At 39.0% G+C, this 20,702-nt stretch overlaps 1 protein-coding gene across 3 annotated transcripts in view; it reads left to right on the top strand.

Moving 5' to 3' along the window:
• WWC2 (WW and C2 domain containing 2) overlaps positions 1 to 20,702 on the top strand; it is a 396,047-nt gene that overhangs the window by 298,834 nt on the left and 76,511 nt on the right. For all 3 annotated transcript variants that reach the window (XM_029581662.1, XM_029581741.1, XM_029581816.1), the window contains exons 12-14: positions 13,262 to 13,385; positions 17,444 to 17,524; positions 17,617 to 17,703. In XM_029581662.1, coding sequence (XP_029437522.1) covers positions 13,262 to 13,385; positions 17,444 to 17,524; positions 17,617 to 17,703 — 292 coding nt within the window. The remainder of the gene's footprint in view (positions 1 to 13,261; positions 13,386 to 17,443; positions 17,525 to 17,616; positions 17,704 to 20,702) is intronic.

Here is a 20,702-nt window from a genome sequence, read left to right on the forward strand (position 1 = left end):
AGGAAAGAGATCTCGGTGTCATAGCGGTTAATACATTGAAATCGCCAGCTTAGTGTACTCTGGTGATCAAAAAGCAAACAGATTGTAAAGAATTATTAGGAAGGGAATGGCAAATAAAATGATGGATGTCATAATGCCTCTGTATCGCTCCATGGTGAGACCGCATCTTGAATATTCTGGTTGCCTCATCTCAAAAAAGATATAGTTGCACTGGAGAAAGTGCAGAGAAGGGCAACCAAAATGATAAGGGGCATAGAATGGCTGCCCTGTGAGGAAAGGCTAAGAAAGTTACAGCTGTTCAGTTTGGAGAAGAGACTATTGAGGTGGGATATGATAGAGGTCTACAAAATCATGAAAGGACTTGAACAAGTTAATTTAAATTGGTTATTTACTCTCTCAAATAATAGAAGGACTAAGGGGCACTCCATGAAGTCAGCAGGTAGTTCATTTAAAACAAATTGTAGAAAATTATTTTCACTCACTGCATAGTTAAGCTATGGAATCCATTGTCAAAGTATGTGGTTACAGCAAAGAACATAAGAAGAACATAAGAACATGCCATACTGGGTCAGACCAAAGGTCCATCAAGCCCAGCATCCTGTTTCCAACAGTGGTAAATCCAGGCTATAAGAACCTGGCAAGAACCCAAAAACTAAGTCTATCCCATGCTACTGTTGCTAGTAATAGCAGTGGCTATTTTCTAAGTCAACTTAATTAATAGCAGGTAATAGACTTCTCCTCCAAGAACTTATCCAATCCTTTTTTAAACCCAGCTACACTAACTGCACTAACTACATCCCCTGGCAACAAATTTGAGAGTTTAATTGTGCATTGAGTGAAAAAGAACTTTCTCTGCTTAGTTTTAAATGTGCCACATGCTAACTTCATGGACTGCCCCCTAGTCCTTCTATTATCCGAAAGAGTAAATAACCAATTCACATTTACCCGTTCTAGATCTCTCATGATTTTAAACACCTCTATCATATCCCCCCTCAGCCGTCTCTTCTCCAAGCTGAACAATCCTAACCTCTTTAGTCTTTCCTCATACGGGAGCTGTTCCATTCCCTTTATCATTTTGGTCACTCTTCTCTGTACCTTCTCCATCGCAACTATATCTTTTTTTGAGATGCGGAGACCAGAATTGTACACAGTATTCAAGGTGCAGTCTCACCATGGAGCGATACAAAGGCATTATGACATTTTCCGTTTTATTCACCATTCCCTTTCTAATAATTCCCAGCAATCTGTTTGCTTTGACTGCCGCAGCACACTGAACCGACGATTTCAATGTGTTATCCACTATGATGCCTAGATCTCTTTCTTGGGTGGTAGCTTCTAATATGGAACCTAACATTGTGTAACTATAGCATGGGTTATTTTTCCCGATACGCATCACCTTGCACTTATCCACATTAAATTTCATTTGCATTTGGATGCCCAATTTTCCAGTCTCACAAGGACTTCCTGCATTGTATCACAATCCACTTGTGATTTAACTACTCTGAATAATTTTGTATATTCTGCAAATTTGATTACCTCACTAGTCGTATTCCTTTCCAGATCATTTATAAATATATTGAAAAGCACGAGTCCTAGTACAGATCCCTGAGGCACTCCACTGCCCACACACCTCCACTGAGAAAATTGTCCATTTAATCCTACTCTCTGTTTCCTCTCTTTTAGCCAGTTTGTAAACCACGAAAGCACATCGCCACCTATCCCATGACTTTTTACTTTTCCTAGAAGCCTCTCATAAGGAACTTTGTCAAATGCCTTCAGAAAATCCAAATATACTACATCTACCAGTTCACCTTTTACATATTTATTAACCCCTTCAAAAAATTGAAGGAGATTTGTGAGGCAAGACTTGCCTTGGTAAAGCCATGCTGGCTTTGTTCCATTAAACCATGACTTTCTATATGTTCTGTGATTTTGAAGTTTAGAACACTTTCCACTATTTTTCCTGGAACTGAAGTCAGGCTAACTGGTCTATAGTTTCCCAGACGCCCATGGGGCCCTTTTTAAATATTAGTGTAAGTAAGTTTAAAAAAGGTTTGGATAAGTTCCTAGAGGAAAAATCCATAAACTACAATTAATTAATAAACAATAGTAGCTTGAGATTTATTTAATGTTTGGGTATTTGCCAGATACTTGTGGCTTGGATTGGCCACTATTGGAAACAGGATACTGGGCTTGATGGATCTTTGGTCTGACCCAGAATGGTATGTCTTATGTTCTTATGTAACCTCTTTTAAACCCTGCATTGCTAGTTACATTGACCACATCGTCTGGCAACAGATTCTACAGCGTTGTTTTTAATCTACGTTGTTTTAAATCTTCTGGTTGTTAATTTCATAGAATCATGATGGCAGAAAAAGACCATATGGCCCATCCAGTCTGCCCATCTGACCAATTCATTTAGCATTATAATTCTCATCTCTTCCTTATAGAGCCCCTGTATTTATCCCATGCTTTCTTAAATTCAGATGCTGTTCATGAGGTGCTCCCTTATTTTAGTTTTATTTGAAAGAGTTTATAACTGTCCTTTACCAGTTCTACCTCACTAACAATTTTATAAACTTCTATCATATCCCTTCTTACTCATTTCTTTTCCAAGCTGAAGAGCCCTAACATGTATACCTTCTCATCATAGGAGAGCTTTTCCATCCCTTTATCATATTTTTTGCCCTCCTCTGCACCTTTTCTAGATCCTCTATGACTTTTTTGAGATGACGAGACAAGAACTACATACGTTATTCAAGGTGCTGTTGCACCGTGTATCGATACAGACGCAGTATGATATATTATATTTTATTCTCCATTCCTTTTCAGATCATTCCTAATATTCTATTTATTTTTTATACTGTCGCTGCACATCGAGCAGAGAATTTCGATGTATTGTTCACAAAGACTGTAAGGTCCTTTACCTAGTTGGCAATTTCTAATACAGAACCCAGCATTGTGTGTCTGACGTTGCGATTATTTTTCCCTATCTGCATCACTTTGCACGTTTCCACATTAAATTTCATCTGCCATTTAGATGCTTGATCTTAGTCTCAAGGTCCTTCTGCAGTTCCTTACAATCCACTGCTGTTATAACAATTTAGAATAATTTCATGTCAGCTGCAAATGTGATTACCTTACCGTTGTTCTTTTTTCAGCATCATTTATGAATGTATTAAACAGCTCAGGTCTCAGTAGAAATCCCTGTGGCACTCCACTAATGAACCTTCTCCATTTGGAAAACTAGCAGTTTAGTCCTAATATCTGTTTCCTGTGTTTTAACCAGTTACCAATCCACAGTAGGACACTGCCTGCTATCCTAGGACATTTTAATTTCCTGAGGAATCTCTTATGGGGTAGTTTGACAAATGCCATCTAAATATCCAAATACACTGTATCAACTGGCTCACTATTATTTGCATGCTTATTTACACCTTCAAAAAAAAATCTGAAAGATTGGTGAGACAAGATTTCTCTTTAGTAAAACCATGTTGATTCTTCCCATTATTACACAGTCCACAAAGGAGTGCAAAGAACAATATAGGTCCAATTTTTATCTTCATCAAAATTATTTATTTAAATGTTCAAAGTCGCCACTCCAATTTTCAAAAACATGCACAATTGAATGACTGTTTCAGAGATTGCACTCCTTTGTGGACTGTGGACTGTGTATTGATTGTGGAGTGCAATTAGCTCCTTCTCTTATATTTGGATTCTTCCCATTATGCCATGTCTTGCTATATGGCCAGTGATTTATTTTTTCTGAATAGTTTTACCATCTTGCCCAGCAACAACTCATGGGCCAGGCTCACTAGTCTATAGTTTCCTGGATTGTCCTGGAACCCTTTTTAAAAATTTTTGTTACATTGGCCACCGTCCAGTCTTCAGGTATTATGGCCTTTTTAAATGATAGGATACAGATTAGTAGTAATAAGGTTGCAGTTTTATGTTTAAGTTCTTTTAGACCTTTGGGATGAATGCCATCTGGTCCTGATAATTTGTTACTTTTTAATTTGTGAATTTGACATATTATATCCACTATTTCCACAGAGATTTGTTTTAGCTGCCCAAAGTCATTACAATCCATGAATGTTCCAGGTGTGGGTATGTTCCCAGCATCTTCCTTGGTAAAGACTGAGGCAAAGAATTCATTCAGTTTTTCTGCTATTTCCTTGTCCTCCCTGAACACCCTTTTGCTCCATGATCATCTAGCAGCACAGTTGACGCCCTCACAGACATTTTGTTTCAAATGCACTTGGGAAAGTTTTTATTAATTAGTTTTTGCTTCTCTGGCAAACTTCTCCTCAAATTCTCTCTTGGCTTTTCTTACTTTTGTGTTACATCTCTTGCCAATGCTCTTGCCTATTTCCTTCAATTAAGTCTGCTTTCCATTTTTGAAAGATGCTCTATTCATTTATCCTCCTTTTACCTCACCATCAAATCATGCTGGTGGTCATTTGGTCTTCCTTCAACCTTTTTTAATGCATGGAATACATTTTATCCAGGCTTCCAAGATGGTATTTCTAAGCAATGTTCACACCTCATGCACACTTTTAACCTTTGGAATCACACCTTTTAGCTTTTTCCGGCTAATTTCCTCATTATATCATAGTCTCCCTTTTTAAAGTTACAGGCTACTGCAGTAGTTTTACTCAATGTCTTTCCTCCAGTGATTATGTGAAATTTGATTGCATTATAATAATTAGTGATTGGTGGCCCACCACAGTAACTCCTTGCACCAGTCTGTTCATTCCACTGAGGACTGAATCTAATGTATCTGCCCTTTTTGTCTCTCCTAGGACCAGCTTCTCCATGAAACAGTTATTTATAACATATATAGACTTAACCTGCCAGAAAGTCCAATAAGTCATTGACATAATCATTATTGGGGTAATTGACATCTCCTAGTATTATTGTGTTGCCAAATGTATTTGCTTTTCTAATTTCATCTAGCATTTCACAGTCTGTTTCTTCATCTTGGCCAGGTAGACATCAGAATGCAACCAGTGCTATTCTCTTACCTGTCATACATGGAATTGTTATCCATTAGGATTCCACTGTGCATTTTTCTTCCTGCAGAATTTTTATCATGCTTGATTCTATGCCATCCTTTACATATAATTCCATCCCTCCACCAATCTGATCTGCCCTCTCACGTCGATATAATTTATACCTATTCAGTGTCCCATTAGTTATCTTTCTTCCTTCTACCATGTCTCTGAAATGAATGTAATATCTATGTTTACATATAATTCTATATAGTCTGACTTTTCAGAGTTACTATTCACATGCAGACATTTTAAAATGTTTTTTTGTTTGTATTTTATTTCTGTTTGTATTCACAACCTGCTTATTAGCAGAATATACAGGCAGTATCAAATTATTTACATCTGTGTGCTTTTTATGTACATCCATCTGGGCTATTTCAGCTATAACCACAGTCTTCCTCTTGCACCATCCTATGTCTTTGGTACCCTGATGTACCATAACAGCTGGCTCCTCTCCAACATTCTCTAAAATCTTATCAAATTGATGCATGAGGTCCACTGCTTCTCGTACCAGACAGGCAAGTAACCAAATTAACCTCATGCTTATGAGATGACCAGCTATCTATATTCCTAATGATCAAATCACCAATTATAAAAGCAGTCATAAGCCATTCCTTTTGGGCATATAGCCCTGAAGACACATTCTTGGTGGGAGAGGATAAAGAATCACCTGGAGGGTAGGTCCTATCTATAGGATTACTTCCTGGCACACTAAGCTGATGGTCTCCTTCCAGGTGACCTTGCTCCCCCAAAGCAGCATAAGGTCTGCTTGAATGGAGTTAGGACAGCTCTACTATATCCCTGAATGTCTCCTCTTTACACTTTTCTGTCTACCTTAGCTTCTCCTGGTCTGCCACTCTTACCTCCAAACTTGTTCTCTGCAAGCTAGGAGCTCTATGCACCAGGTGCACAACCTCACCAATAAGTAGGTAATAATAGATTCGGCACTCATGGCGAAAGACCGAATAGCCCCCATCTCGCTGCTGGAGTTCTGTCTGCATCTAAATTTTTAAAGCTGATTAAGGAATGGATATGTTTAAATCTAAGGGTTTTAAATTTGATTGTCTTTTTGTTTTAAGGTTTTTAAATTTGATTATTAGATGCTTATTATGATTATTATGTTAGGTTGTCAATGACTAGCAATAGGACTAAAATTAGTCAATCATTAAAGTAAGTTAATTGCATATTATTCTGAGTCACTAATTGTAAAGCATGAATTGCCTGAAGTCTGTCAGCCTACAACCTGACATGGGATGAGAGCAGATAAGTTGGACTGATAAGGGAACAGCAGCTGATGGTTGATGGAGGCTTCTCAGCTATACCCAGCTTGTCCTTTTCAGTGCTACTCTTATCGGATTCCATCAGAGAGATATATCCACCACTTTCATGAATAGCCATTCTTTGAAAAGTCCTAGTAGCGGAGGGGCAAAGAGCAACCAATCCTCACTCTTCCAAGTGGGATGGATAACTCAAGATATGTGAAATCTACTGCAATGGAACTTATAGTGGTGGACAGAGGGGTCTTGCCACATCTCTCTGTGCTATTCCAGATTCTGTACAATCACCAGTAGCGCACGATGGAGGCATCTTATCTTGGCCATCTCTTGTGACCCAGCTGATATATCTTAAAAGACATATGGAAAATTTGTACATGTATTGAAACTTCTCTTTCAAACTGTTTCCAAGCTTTGTCAGTTTTCATCGGCCATATCCTCTAAATTAGTTGAGATTAAGACTGTGGCTCATGGAGGGAAATTTAGGAGTTCAGGCTGGAGTTATTACTAATATTCAGTCTTCATTAGCTTCAGGAATTAAGGATAAGTTGAGTCTCTATTATAAATGTGAAATGCTGGAAAGTAGGTTGAGAGTGAGAAATCTACAGTTGCTCACTGGTGTTATTAAAAAAAAAATATAGTTGAAGTATTGCAGTTCTCTTCGGAAAAATCTTTTCCTTTGTCTAACTCTTATTATATGTCAGATAACAAGAGATTGGCTGGAACCTCAGATGGTGCAATGGAAGTTTTGATGTCAATCAATAGCTCTGATGTATCTTTTTCTTCACACCTCTAATAAAATCTCTACTAGGTAAACCATTGTGGTTTCTTTTGTGTCTCTTTCTGATAAAGAGCTGTTTCTTCAACAGTATTTCAAATAATAGTCCATTATTTTGTGGTCATTTTATGCAAGTATTTCCAGATGTTTCAAGGGAAATACAATTTCAGAGGAAATTTTATCTTAATTTCAAATTGCGAATATTTGCAATATTGGTTACTTTCTTCCTAAAGTTCCCCTGTAAATGTTTGGTGGAATTTCAGGGAAATACATTTGTTTTTCTTGATCCAGTTCTTGAGAATCCTTGATTGGTTATGTTCCAGGAATAATTGCTACTACTCTCATTATGTGGACTTCTTTTGTTCAAGATGTGTTTGAACAAAAACACAAAGATGTATTTGGATATCATCCAAAGAAAAAGATGTATTTTTCTTTGGATGATATCTGAAATTCCTTTGTTTTATTTCATGTAATGCTGAATAAAACTGAATAAATATAAATTAAGAAAAAAAAAGTTGGGCCTATGCCTTCCTTAGCTTTGAGGGTGAGAGAGAGAAATTTGAATTTGATGCATAGAGAGATTGTTAGCCAGTGAAGTGAGGGGCAGGCCTTTTTCCATTTTCTCATGTTAGTGATGGTTTTCGCAGATGCTTTTTGTAGAGCCTGAAGTTTGGTAAGGGTCTTTTGAAGTAGGCTGACATAAATGATATTACAGTAGTCTAGGCAGGAGGGCAGGACAGGTTAGTTTTGAAATCATTTGCTTGCAGGAATAGGCATAATTGTTTTACCATGCAGAGCCACCAAAAGGCATTTTATGTTACTGCTATTACTTTATTTATTTTAATGTATTTATTTTTATTTATTGTATCCAGCACTCTACAAGAGCTCGAGGTGGTTTACAAAAAGTTAAAACAAACATAATTAAAAATTACATAGGGCATTACTTAACACAAAGCCAGAAAAGAACTAACCAAGCTGACAGTATATACTTGGCTCACCACAGTGATGGCAACAATGACTCCTGGACTTTTTACCTCTTGCTGTGGAGGTAGGGTGATATCATCCAGAGTAAGTTGGGATGTTATCTGGATGTTGCTTATCCATAGGATCTCAGTGTTATCTTAGTTTGGTTGATGTTTATTGATGGTCATCCAGTTGGTTACCATTTTGAGGTATTGACTCAGGAATACTGTCGTGCTATCCCCATGTGTTATATTCTGTGAGGAGAATTTGTATGTCAGCATAGATGTATACTTTGAGTCCAAAATTTCTGATGATGGCTAAGGGCTGGAGGAAAACATTGAAGAGGGTGTAGAATAGTAGGGAGCCTTGGGGCACCCCCAGAGCAGAGGCCAGGGTTTAGAAAATACTGTTCCATAATTTATTATTTTGTGTCTGCTAGTCAGGAGGGATTGTGCCAGTTTAGAACAAACTTGGTGTACATATTGTAGGTTTAATATTTACTGGAAAAGGCTGCCTGCATGTGCAATGATTACCTCCACTGGGTTCTGCAGAAGTCATTGGTCTTCTGGGTTTCACATGTTATCACTGGGGATCTTTCTTTTGGATAACTGGAAGAAGTATTTTTGTAATTATAAAGACAAATGTAGACTGGAAGTAGGATTTAAGACTGTGTTGAGCATTTTTAGCTTTTTACATCCAAGAAGAGATATCAAATATAATGCATTACTGTTACAGTCTTAGTCTGCAACACCGAGGACCCCAGAATGTAGTGTTTTGCAACAGCAGCAGCATTATAACAATTTATATTGTAATTTATGAAACGTATCAAGGGAATAATTACTGATGTCTCTTTACTTTAACCAGTCCTTTTTCATTAAGAGATAGCTTTCTCCAAACTTCAAATCTACTGTACTATAATAGTATATTGATGGACCATCACTCGTGGTGCTTAATCCATACAAAATAAGGCAGTAACAATATAAGAATATATCCTTTTGCATTACTACTTTCATACGTTTTTGACATCAGTTTCTCTTGCAGCTTAAGTGAGACACTAGCGGTCCATTACATTTCTATGTTTCTATAACAGGTGCTCTCTGAAAACAGCTATTTGCCAGTTACACAGCCCCACTCACCTAACAGAAGTTCTCTTCCCCAGTCATAGTATATGAGACAGAACATGGCGGCAGATAACCACCATACAGCACATCCAGTCTGCCTGTCCACTTTTACAATCCCTTCCTCTCCCCCAAAGATCCTCTGTGCTTGTCCCATACTTTCTTGCATTCTGATATTATTGTTCTCTCTACCACCTCCATTGGGAGGCTGTTTCATTAGTCAAAGCTAAGTAATAGAACATAGATAAGTTGTAGGATTGTGACAGCATCAAGTACAGAAAAGAAGTAGCTGAAAAGGTAAGGGAGAAAAGGTTAGTATTCATAAACAAGAGATCGCAAAAAGAGAAATACAGGCGACAATATCTAGAAAAAATTAAGAAAAACTCAAAGTAGTCAGGAATGCAGAAATTCAAATAGAAGAAAAAATAGCAAATATGATAAAATGTGGGTCCAAGACCTTTTTTTAGATGTGATACTGATAGAGGTGCAAAAATGACATTGTGAGACTCGAGGTGAAGGGGAAAATTATATAGAGGCTGATGAGGAAAAAGCAAAATTGCTTAAATATTTTTGTTCAGTGTTCACTGTAGAAAAGTCTGGAGAAGGATCACATAAAAGGGTAGATTTTCAAAGGGTTACACGCGTAACTTATGCGTGTAACCCCGAAAATCTGCTCCTGCGCGCACCAAGCCTATTTTGTATAAGCTCGGCGGTGCGCGCAAGCCCCGAGACGTGCGTATGTCCCGGGGCTTTGAAAAAGGGGCGGGGTCGTGGGCGTGGTGCTCATCCGGGGGTGGTCCGGGGGCTCCGGCACAGCGGCTGTGCCGGGGGATGGTGCGCTGGCAGCCGGCTGGTGCACGCAAGATACACCTGCCAGAGGCAGGCGTAAATAAGTAAAACAAGGTATGGAGGGGGGATCTAGGTAGGGCTGGGGGGTGGGTTAGATAGGGGAAGGGAGGGGAAGGTGGGGGGGGAATGGAAGAAAAGTTCCCTCCGAGGCCCCTTCGATTTCGGAGCGGCCTGGGAGGGAACGGGGAAAGCCATCGGGGCTCCCCTTGGGCTCGGCGCGCGCAAGGTGCACAAGTGTGCACCCCCTTGTGCACCGACCCCGGATTTTATAACATGCGTGCAGCAGCGCACGCATGTTATAAAATCGGGTGTACATTTGTGCACACCAGGTAGCGTGCACAAATGTACCCCGCGCGTGCAGATTTTAAAATCTGCCCCAAGATGAGCACAAATAAGATGGGAAATGAGCTAAACTTCACTTGATTTTCGAAAAAGTGTCCATGAGGAGCTAACTAAACTTAAAGTAGAAAAGGCAATGGGGCCGAATGGGATACATCCGAGGGTATTAAGAGAACTTAGAGATGTCCTGACTGTGCTTCTTTAGAGTCTGGAGTAGTTCCAGAGGACTGACATGGTTCCTATTCATAAAAGTGGAAGTAAGGATGAGCCTGGGAACTCCCAGATCTCTGTGATAAGCAAATTAATGGAATCTCTGCTAAAACAGAGGATAGTGCAGTTTTTGGAATCCAATACATTGCAAAATCCAAGGCGGCATGGCTTTAATAGAGGTAAATCTTGTCAGACAAATCTTATCAATTTCTTTGATTGGGTGAGCAGAGAGTTGGATCAAGGGGGAATGCTAAATGTAGTATATTTGGATTTCAGTAAGGCCTTTGACATGGCTCTGCATAGGAGACATAAATACATTGAATGCCCTTGGTGGGGGGGCCTAGAGTGACTGACTGGGTTAGAAACTGGCTGAGTGGGAGGTGGCAAATGGTAGTGGTAAATGGAGTTTTCTGTGAAGAGGAAGAAGTGCCTCAGGGATCATTCCTGGGATCGATTCTTTTCAACATTTTTGTGAGCAACAAGACAGAAGGATTTTCAGGAAAGGCTTGTCTTTTTGCCAATGATACCAAGATCTGTAACAAGGTGGACAGCCAGGAAAGTGTAGAAAACATGAGGAGGGATCTAGTGAAACTTGAGGAATGGTCTGTGGTCTGGCAGCTAAGATTTCATGCTAAAAAATGTAGAGTAATGCATTTACCTCCAATACTGTACCTTATCCCAAGGGAGAGGTACAGGATTGGAGGTAAGTTTCTTTTAAGTACAAAGGAAGAGGGAGATCTGGGGTTGATTGTATCTAATCTTAAGATATATAAGTGGATAAAGCTACAGCAAAAACCAGAAATATGCTTGGCTGCAATGGAAAAGGAATGGTCAGAAGAAAAAGGGAAAGGATATTGCTCTTGTATAAGTCCCTGGTGTCATTTGGAATACTGTTTACAGTTCTGGAGATCGCACCTTCAAAAGGATATAAACAGGATGGAGTTCGTCCAGAAGGTGGCTACTAAAATGGTCATTGGTCTTTGTTCCAAAGCATATGGGGTAGACTTAAAGATCTAAACATGTATACTCTAAAGGAAAGGCGAGTTAGAGGAGATATGATAGAGACATTTAAATATCTCAAAGGTTTTTATGCATAGGATGGCGTTAAGCCTCTTTCAATGGAAAGGAGTCTCTAAAATGAGGGATCATGGGATGAAGGTGAAAGGTAGACTTGGGAGGAATGTTAGGAAACATTTGGGTGAGTGGGTGGTGGATGCATGAAATGGCCTCCCAATGGAGGTGATAGAGACAAAAACAGTATCTGAATTCAAGAAAGCATGGGATAAACATAGGGGGATCTCTAAGGAAGTTATGGGAATTATAAATGTAAATTAGTTGGGCCTGTGGGCAGACTAGATGAGCCATACAGTCTTTTTCTGCCATCTTTTTCTAAAACCTGATTTGTACACAAATTGTGGTTTTGCACATAAATGCCAAATACAGAACGTATTACAAACTCGAGATTCAGTCTCATAGACTAATATTAGTCTCAGCATCTTTACTCCATCTCTGATCAGGAGTTAAATTTCCAGAATTAAGAAAACATGAGCTAAGCCTATGCAGTTCTCTGCACTGGAGAGTGATAGCTAATGCCTTGATTAATATGGAATTTGAATAGTGGAGCACTAATTTGTGCACACATTTTTTTTATCCATGACAGTGTGCCAACATGTGCCTTGCATCCCAGCACACCTTATTGAATCAGGGCTAGAATGGGAGAAAAGCATTAATAAATCAATAAAGGTCCAAATTATTCTTAAAACAAAAAGAGTAATGGAGCACAAATTTTAACTGGTGCTTCCTAAACTGCTCTGTCACCAGAGATGGTGGATGTCAGAGGTCAGCAGAAAGTAGAGAAAATTTAGGCACAGGGAATGGGGTTCATTAACGAGATATTTTGAGTGGGGATGACCTGTTGCATCTGACTCCTGGGTTTTCAACTAAAAAGGAACTTGCTCTGGTCTTAATTTAGCCCCTTTTGACATGGGGAGGAAAGTAAAATGGAAGCGCCCCCCCCCCACCCCCACCAATCACTCACAGATATGGGGGGTGTCTTCCCCCCTTTTCAGTCTCCTCCCCGTCCCCACATCAGCTCAGTCTTCGGAGCAGCACTCCTTTGCCTTGGGAGCTTCATGGTTCCATAAGCTTGCCCTTTGACATTCTGTGCAGTGTCACGGGATACTGACGTTTTCCTCCTGTCCTTCCCAAGGATAGGGGAAGGAAGAGGACCTGTCTGACCTGAGGAATTAGGAGGCTGTCACCAGGACGGCACACTGATCCCTAGCACCTCAACATCCAGGGTTATGATTGGGCCATCAAGTCCATCTTAATTATGTTTTTCTTAATTGAAAATTCTTTTTACTAAATAGTTGGATAGTTATCTTAAATATTAACATCTTAAACTTGAATAAATTAAACTGCTACTTTAAAACTTGCATGAATTAAACTCATCAACTAAAATGTATCTTTTCACTGTCATTTTCATATTTTTTTTTTTTTTTTTTTTTTAAATGAAGGGTTTTCTTGCGGCTCATTAATCTTACTCACTCGGAGGTTTAAATATCATTACCTCAGTACTTACCAGAAGTAGTTGTAGTCATTGAAAGCTCAGCTTGAAGCCTAAGTGCCGGAGTTATTTTATTAATTAATGCTGATGAAACCTGTTTCTCCCCCTCGTAGAAGCAGACTTGCACAGAAGAGCGGCAGAGCACTTGCTGGAAGAGAAGACTGCCTGCGTGTCAGCAGCTGTATCAGACGAGTCTGTGGCTGGAGACAGTGGTGTCTACGAGCCCTCTGTAAAACCGTATGTACAAGCGACACAACGCTCATTATACAGAAATCTCAGTTATTGTCTTCAGGAGAAAACAAGGTTGATTTTTTTCTCTCGGTGATTATGTGAAAACATACGAAGGCTCCCTGGTAAAGGGACCAGTTTTCAAGGCATCCCTTTTTTTAAAATGTATTCTGGTCACGTATATGACTTATAATCCTAGGATAAATGACTGCATTCCCAATACTTTCTGGCCTCTGTCATTCCCATCTTATTCTCAGTTCAGATACAAATGAAGAATTGGTATGTAATGTTGTCCTTGGCATATCATCTATATACCCAGATCTGTATAAGAAAATAAGAACATAAGATATGCCATACTGGGTCAGACCAAGGGCCCATCAGACTCAGTATCCTGTCTCCAGAAGTGGCCAATCCAAGTCACAAGTACCTGGCAAGTGCCAAACATTAAATAGATCCCAAGCTACTAATGCTGGTAACAAGCAGTGGCTATTCCCTATTGATTAATAGCAGTTTATGGACTTCTCCTCCAGGAACTTAACCAACCCTTTGCTAAACCCAGCTACACTAATTGCCTTAATCACATCCTGTGGCAATGAATTCCAGAGCTTAATTGTGTGTTATGTGAGAGAGAATTTTCTCTGATTTGTTTTAAATGTGATACTTGCTAACTTCATGGAGTGACCCCCTAGTCCTTGTATTATATAGCAGGCATTTAATCCCTTGCTTGTTCAGTATCCTTCCTGGTTCCAATGATCTCTCCAGGAGTCAGTGTCTCAAAATGGGGGGTTTTTTTTGTGCATAGTCTGATTGGCATGAACTTCATTCATAAACAAGGTATGTTGGATATGATTTCAGTCAGTCAGATTTTCTGCTAGTGCTGTTTCTTAATACTTGCATTGTGCCAAAGAGATCTTCCTTCTGCATTTCATAGGATTTAATATACAGGCCACATATCAAGGTATGCTAAAGTTCTTTTTAATCAGGCCGGTGGAACCTACTACAATTAGGACAGTTTCTTTGTCTTTCTATCACATGTTCCTGGTCTCTGATTACTTCTCTTGGTGATCTTCTGTCTCTCCATAAGTAGTACAGAATAGAATAGTCACTTGGTTCTGATACTTCTATTTGCAATTCTATTCCGGTGTTTTTCTCCTTTACCACTACGTAGAACTGAGGTGAAATGCCTGTCATCATTCATGCTCCTTCATGAAGCTGTCTGCATATTTAACTTTACCTTACAGTTCATAGGGATGTTGATGGAGACCATCAAATTGACAGCTTGCCTTGTGCTCCAGAAACCCTTGTTTGGCAACATGTGTAGCAATTGCACAGAAAGGTGCAAACCAGTGTTGCATGCAGAAAAGGCAGGAGGCCATGTGAGGAGGTGTGGGTGACATGTGGAAGTGTTGCTTTGGCTTATCCTTACTTCACACCTAATTTGCCACTCTATTGCTTTCCCCTCGAAGCACATCTATCAGAGATTCTACTGACTGGGAGCTTGTGGTCTCTCTCTCCTTCTCAGTTTTCATAGCCATCTATGTATGTGTGCTCCATGACACAACTGGATAGAACCAGAGGTCTTAATATTTTATCCTCTCTTCTCCCCTATTGCCAGCTGTTCCAATGTGACATCATAATTTCTGTTTCCTATGCCTCTCTTTGTGGATTACCATCTGGCCTTTTTCATGCTGGTGCAGTGGTCAAGCATCCTCCTCCAAGGTCAGCGCTGAATCTGTGCCACACAAACTGCTGTGAAATACTCATAGAGCAAAAACACTTGGAGACTGGGTGAAGTAACAGGATGGCTCAGCCACCACAGTAAACAGTTAAAAAAAAAAAGTCTGTATTTTGGTAGTTTCCAAAAGTTAAAACAAAACAACTTCACAACAATAGAAAATCATTGACCACTGCCATGTCAGCTTTCCAAAGCAAACAAAAAAGCCTGCTTTAATCATTCAGTAAGGAGGATTCTGTCTCTTGACTTTCTTGTGATATGTTTTTTTGATTATATTTGATGTTGCTTCCTCCCATACCTTGTACTTATTCACTTTTCCAGTATTGTGATCAGAAGTATATTCATTATATACTTTTTATGTGTCTGCTTGAATAAAGTTGTTTTTGGGTTTTTTTTTAAATAACAGTACTTTTATTATGGAGGAAAAGTTTTTTCATTGTAATGGCAGAGCTTCTGTAGATCTGTGGGCTCTGCAGCCTTCCTCCTTCCATGCAGCAAGCAGAGAGTTTTTAATCTGCTTGTTCCCTTATTAGGGGACACATCTTCACCTGGCTTTATCCAACTACAATTTGAATATTGCCTTTTTGTTCTGGCCTCAGCTGGCTTGGATTAAGACATATACTGTCTATGAAGCTGGATAGCAAAGTATCTCTACCCTGCTACAACCATGAATGATCCACTTTTGTCACATGCCTTATCACCATTGGACAGAATGATTGTCACACTATTTTAAACACAAATATTTCCAAATAGTTACATGCTGTATGCCATGACACTAATATGCCAGCTAGATTTCTTTATTTGCGACATTCCCAGACTAACATGGGACATTCCCAGACTAACCAATAAAAAGCCTGATACTAGAAAACTAGATGTAGTGGTAAAGGAGAAAAACACCAGAACAGAATTGCTAATAGAAGTGTCAGAACCAAGTGACTATTCTATTCTGTACAAATATACTTTATTTGCAAGAAACATTGGCCTTTATTCACAAAAGTGCATTAAGTAATTAAGTGCCACAATGCAAGTTATACTGCAGGCCCCATTATTTTCAGTTGAGTCCTATTCAGTAATATGCATTTGGCATATTAACACTTAATGTGCCTTTGTGAATAGGAGTAAAGAGATTGATTGATTATTTATTTATTTATTTATTTATTTATTTAAGGGTTTTTATATACCGCGGCTCGTTAGCAAACATCACCTCGGTTTACAATGAACATTAAATTAGCAACAAGCTTTACAATCCAAAATAATTATATAATGATACATGGCTGATCAACATTAAAACTATAAATAATTAAAATAAACTAAATTCAGCAGGGACGCATGGGGCCGGAGGATCAAGAGTAATAGTACAATATTAACAGTACAAATATTTACAATTTGGGAATATAGAACAAAGCAGATGTAGATTTCTTGAAGGTCAGAATTAATTGACAGATAATTACAATAATAAGAAAATTGCAAGTATATAGGTCACAAAAGGTGTGCTTAGCGATATTGAATAGTAACTGATTGGTATGAATAGATATTATTATATAAATGTTATATTAAATATAATAATCTGAAGGGAAGTGTTCACAAATTGTAGGCTTGTTTAAACAGCCATGTTTTTAGGTTCTGTTTAAATTTCTTGTGGCAGGGTTCCTGACGCAGATCTGTGGGTATTTTATTCCACAGGTTGATTCCAGCTATCGAGAATGTTCATTCTCTCGTTGAGACATATTTTATTTGTTTAAGCGTTGGAGTAGCTAGTTTAGCCTGGTGCATTTTTCTAATTGGTCTGTTTGATGTATGGAATGTAAAAAATTCAGCGAACCAATGATTATCTTGGTTATATAATGACTTATGTATAAGGGTGAGAACTTTGAATATTATCCTAGATACTATCGGAAGCCAGTGTAGGAATTGAAGAGCTGGAGTAATGTGTTCGTGGCGGTGCGTGTTAGTGAGCAAGCGTGCAGCTGCATTTTGTAGCATCTGTACTGGTTGTATTGAGTTGTTTGGTAGACCTAGTAATATGGAGTTACAGTAGTCCAATTTAGATAATATAGTAGCTTGTAGTACAGTCCGGAAGTCATTTGGGTGTAGAAGTGGTTTTATCCTTTTCAAAGTATGAAGTTTATAGAAGCCATTTTTAATGGTGGAAGTGATACATTTTTTTAGTGTAAAATGATTGTCAATTATGACACCAAGGCTGCGGACTTGTTGTATAGTGTGAAGGTCAGATAGAGATTGTTGAGTGGGGCTAGCATGGTTGTTGTTTTGTGACAAAATAATGAGATTAACCAAATTATTGACATTTAGCATATTTATTGATCTGTCATAGCTCGAGTGAAATTGAAGATGTGGCATATAGTGAGGACGATGGAGCAACTCTAGAGACAGCTCAAGTCCAGGTAGGACTCAGGTGAGTAAAGCTGAGAAGAAAATTGCATTTTCAGTTTTTTAATGCACTGCACCAATTGGTCCTCTTTTGCTTAAATTATTTGTTTCCTACAGATATGATACTGGCAACTCCAGCTTTGTAATCATCATAATACAAATTCGAAATCAACATGCACTGTTTGTGCCCCCAAGTTCCAGACTGTAAGTACTGCAGATGCAAAACTGATCACCAATGGTATTATTAAATGCCTTCGGTGTGATGATAAATTCCTAGCTAGAACTTTATTCATTGAAGGGGATTCAATGTCTTAAGAATAAAACGTTTCCCTTACTGTATTCAAAACAATTGGATGTAGAAGAAATATTAATCGTCTTTGCCCTTATACTTTAAGTATCATCACACCCAACTGCTATAAAGAAATATACTTCCACTGTAGGAAATCTCACACTGCTGAGACCTGGAGGAGATGCTGTATGAATGTCCAGCATAGGTGAAAGTAATTGTTCTGATTTAATCATTGACATAGGATAGGGTGAAAGTTTGGAAATGGATGACAAGCTGCCTGCTGAGAAAAAAAATTATCTGCAGAGGTGATGTATACTGTGACATTTTACAAGAAAGCCCTGTGTTGCCTAGCAAATTCCATGTCACCAAGAAATGCTAGTCTAAGTGGTGGTCTCTAGCTCTCACCTTTGTGCAGTCTGTTCTTGTCTGTCCTGCAGATTTTATTTGGATGGCTTAGAAAACCAGAATCATATCATAATCTCATGATGACATGGTGTTTGGCTGTTACTATTAATTCCTCTATCACTGTAACCACTGCCAGTTATGGACAATGCACTGAGAACAACAGGTGCTTGTCCTGCCATGCAGCCAAGTATCATTTTAGGAAATGATGAAAATGGATTGAAAATAAAACAGCAAAGTAGGGGAAATATGGGACAAGAATAGAGATGCATTTTAAGTGGTGCAAAAGGCACATAAAATTAGAGAAACTTTTTTTAGGTACTTTCCCTTTGAAGGACAATTTTAAGCTATCCACATTGCTGCAAAATTTGTGGGTACATCTTACCCTGTCTTTGCACCAATTTTCAAAGAGAAATTGTGTGTACTTTTACTTAGAAAATTGCCAGGGGAAAGATACCTGCAGAGATTTACTTTTGGGCAAATAATGTTTATGGCCAAACCTGTGCACCTAGATAATTTCAGACTTACCTGGTTAAGTGGTGGCGTCTGAATATCTGGCTGTGTTCAGTGGCCACAACTTAGCTGGATAACTATTTATCCAGCTAAGTAGTTAGCCAGCTAAGTGGTGCGCAGGATATGAGCGTGAAGGGGAAAAGCTACTAATCTGGCTAACTCACAGGATCATTTATCATTTTGCATTAAATAGCGGCGATACTGACCAAAATGTTTTTATCGCACATGCCAGTTCGAGAGAGAAATCAAGAGAGACCAATATGTAAATTTACTATTTATACCACTAAAATGGGGCACTTTTAACTTGGGGTAAGGTGGGGGTGGAGGTATGTTTGGGTGGGCTGTTTTACATACCCAGAGGTATGAACAGCAAAGTTGATTGATTGAAGCTAGGTAGAGAGTGCATCAAGCTAGGTAGAGAGTACATTGCACAGATCAATTCCTCTTTTACCTTTCATTGCTTCAAATGACAGAAAATCTTCAGTGATGTCAACTTTACTGTTCATACCTCTGACTGTGTATATAAAACTGCCCCTCCAAACCTCATCCCACGTTAAAAGTGCCCCCTTCTTACAGTGGTTTAAATAGTAGATTTACATACTACTCTCTCTCTCTCTCTCTCTCTCTCTTTCTTTCTCTTCTCCCCCCCCCCCCCCCCCCCGAGTGGACTAATCAGCATGCGATGTGAACAATAGTGCGGGTGCCATAAATGCATGATGCATTGCGGAAATTACTGATGCGGGAGCAGGGAAATTAGCTTAACCGCCCCCTTTTTTATCGTGGGCACTATTTTCACTACATTTATAGCTTTTTGATTAATGTAGGTCTTAGCTAGATAAGTAGCGATATTTAGACTTATCCGGCTAAGTTAGCCAGATAAGTTAGACCCACTATTGAGCATGTCTAAAATTAATCCAGATAACATTTAAGTTAGCCAGTACGTTTATCAGGGTATATTCAACAGCCCAGCTGAATATCCTGGCTAGCCTTTTGAATATGGACCTCCTAGTTTTCTTCCAGACCTAACCCCGTCCCAGGAACACCTTCACATTGTGTCACTATGTGCAAATCTTTACCTACATATAAGGTGGTCAATTTTCAGACGGGTGATTTACATAGGTAAAATGCTTTTTACCCACAGAATTTCTCTTGAAAATTGTCCTCTCTAAATTTTCATTATGTCCACCAAAAAATGGAGCACAGGTTCAGCCTTCCCTCAGCTGATCACCAGTGGCCATCCTGGTGGCTCCTGATGTCAGCACTTGAAAATATCATCCTGTGTTTCCCAGCAGTTTTTTTTTTTTTCTTTTACCACTGCAGACAGCTGTCAGGAATGAACTGTGCATATAGAGAAACCAGAAGTTCTGCTGGAATCATTAACTCACATCCTGTAAGAACAGAACAGGTCAAATTTGTCATGCCCAAGACCATGAAATGCCTTTTGCATTTTAGTTTTCATAGTGATTTCCTCCCTACTTCCCTTAACCTCACCCTAATCTCACCCCATAGACACAAATACACACACACACACACACACACACACACACACACACACACCATTTTCTAACAGAAAAAGCAAAATCCTATAAGTTCCTGGGAAGATTAGCTACTAATAAAAAAAACATTTAATTAGATAATTATGAAGCCATTAATTATTTCTTAAATTTGCCTTACAGTACAACCACCAGAGGTCTTCAGAATTATTCCTGGGATTCTCATATACTTATTCCCGAGAACACAATTAAGTCAATATTGAGCAAGCTGGAGAGCAGGAAAGTTACCTGGGTAACATTACCTACATATTCAGTGGAAGTTAGCCGAATAAGCGTTCTGCTGAATATATACCCAGTTAAAGTTACCTGGGGCAGATTTAGGACAGTGATTTACCCAATCAGACTTAACTGAGTAAGTTTAGCCAGCTAGCACCTATTATAGGCTAGCGCTGTTACCCATAGACCAGGAACACCACCTGCCCTGTCTGTTTTTATGCAGCTAAATC

This window comes from Rhinatrema bivittatum, chromosome 1 (assembly GCF_901001135.1).
Source record: "Rhinatrema bivittatum chromosome 1, aRhiBiv1.1, whole genome shotgun sequence".
Classification (NCBI taxonomy): domain Eukaryota; kingdom Metazoa; phylum Chordata; class Amphibia; order Gymnophiona; family Rhinatrematidae; genus Rhinatrema; species Rhinatrema bivittatum.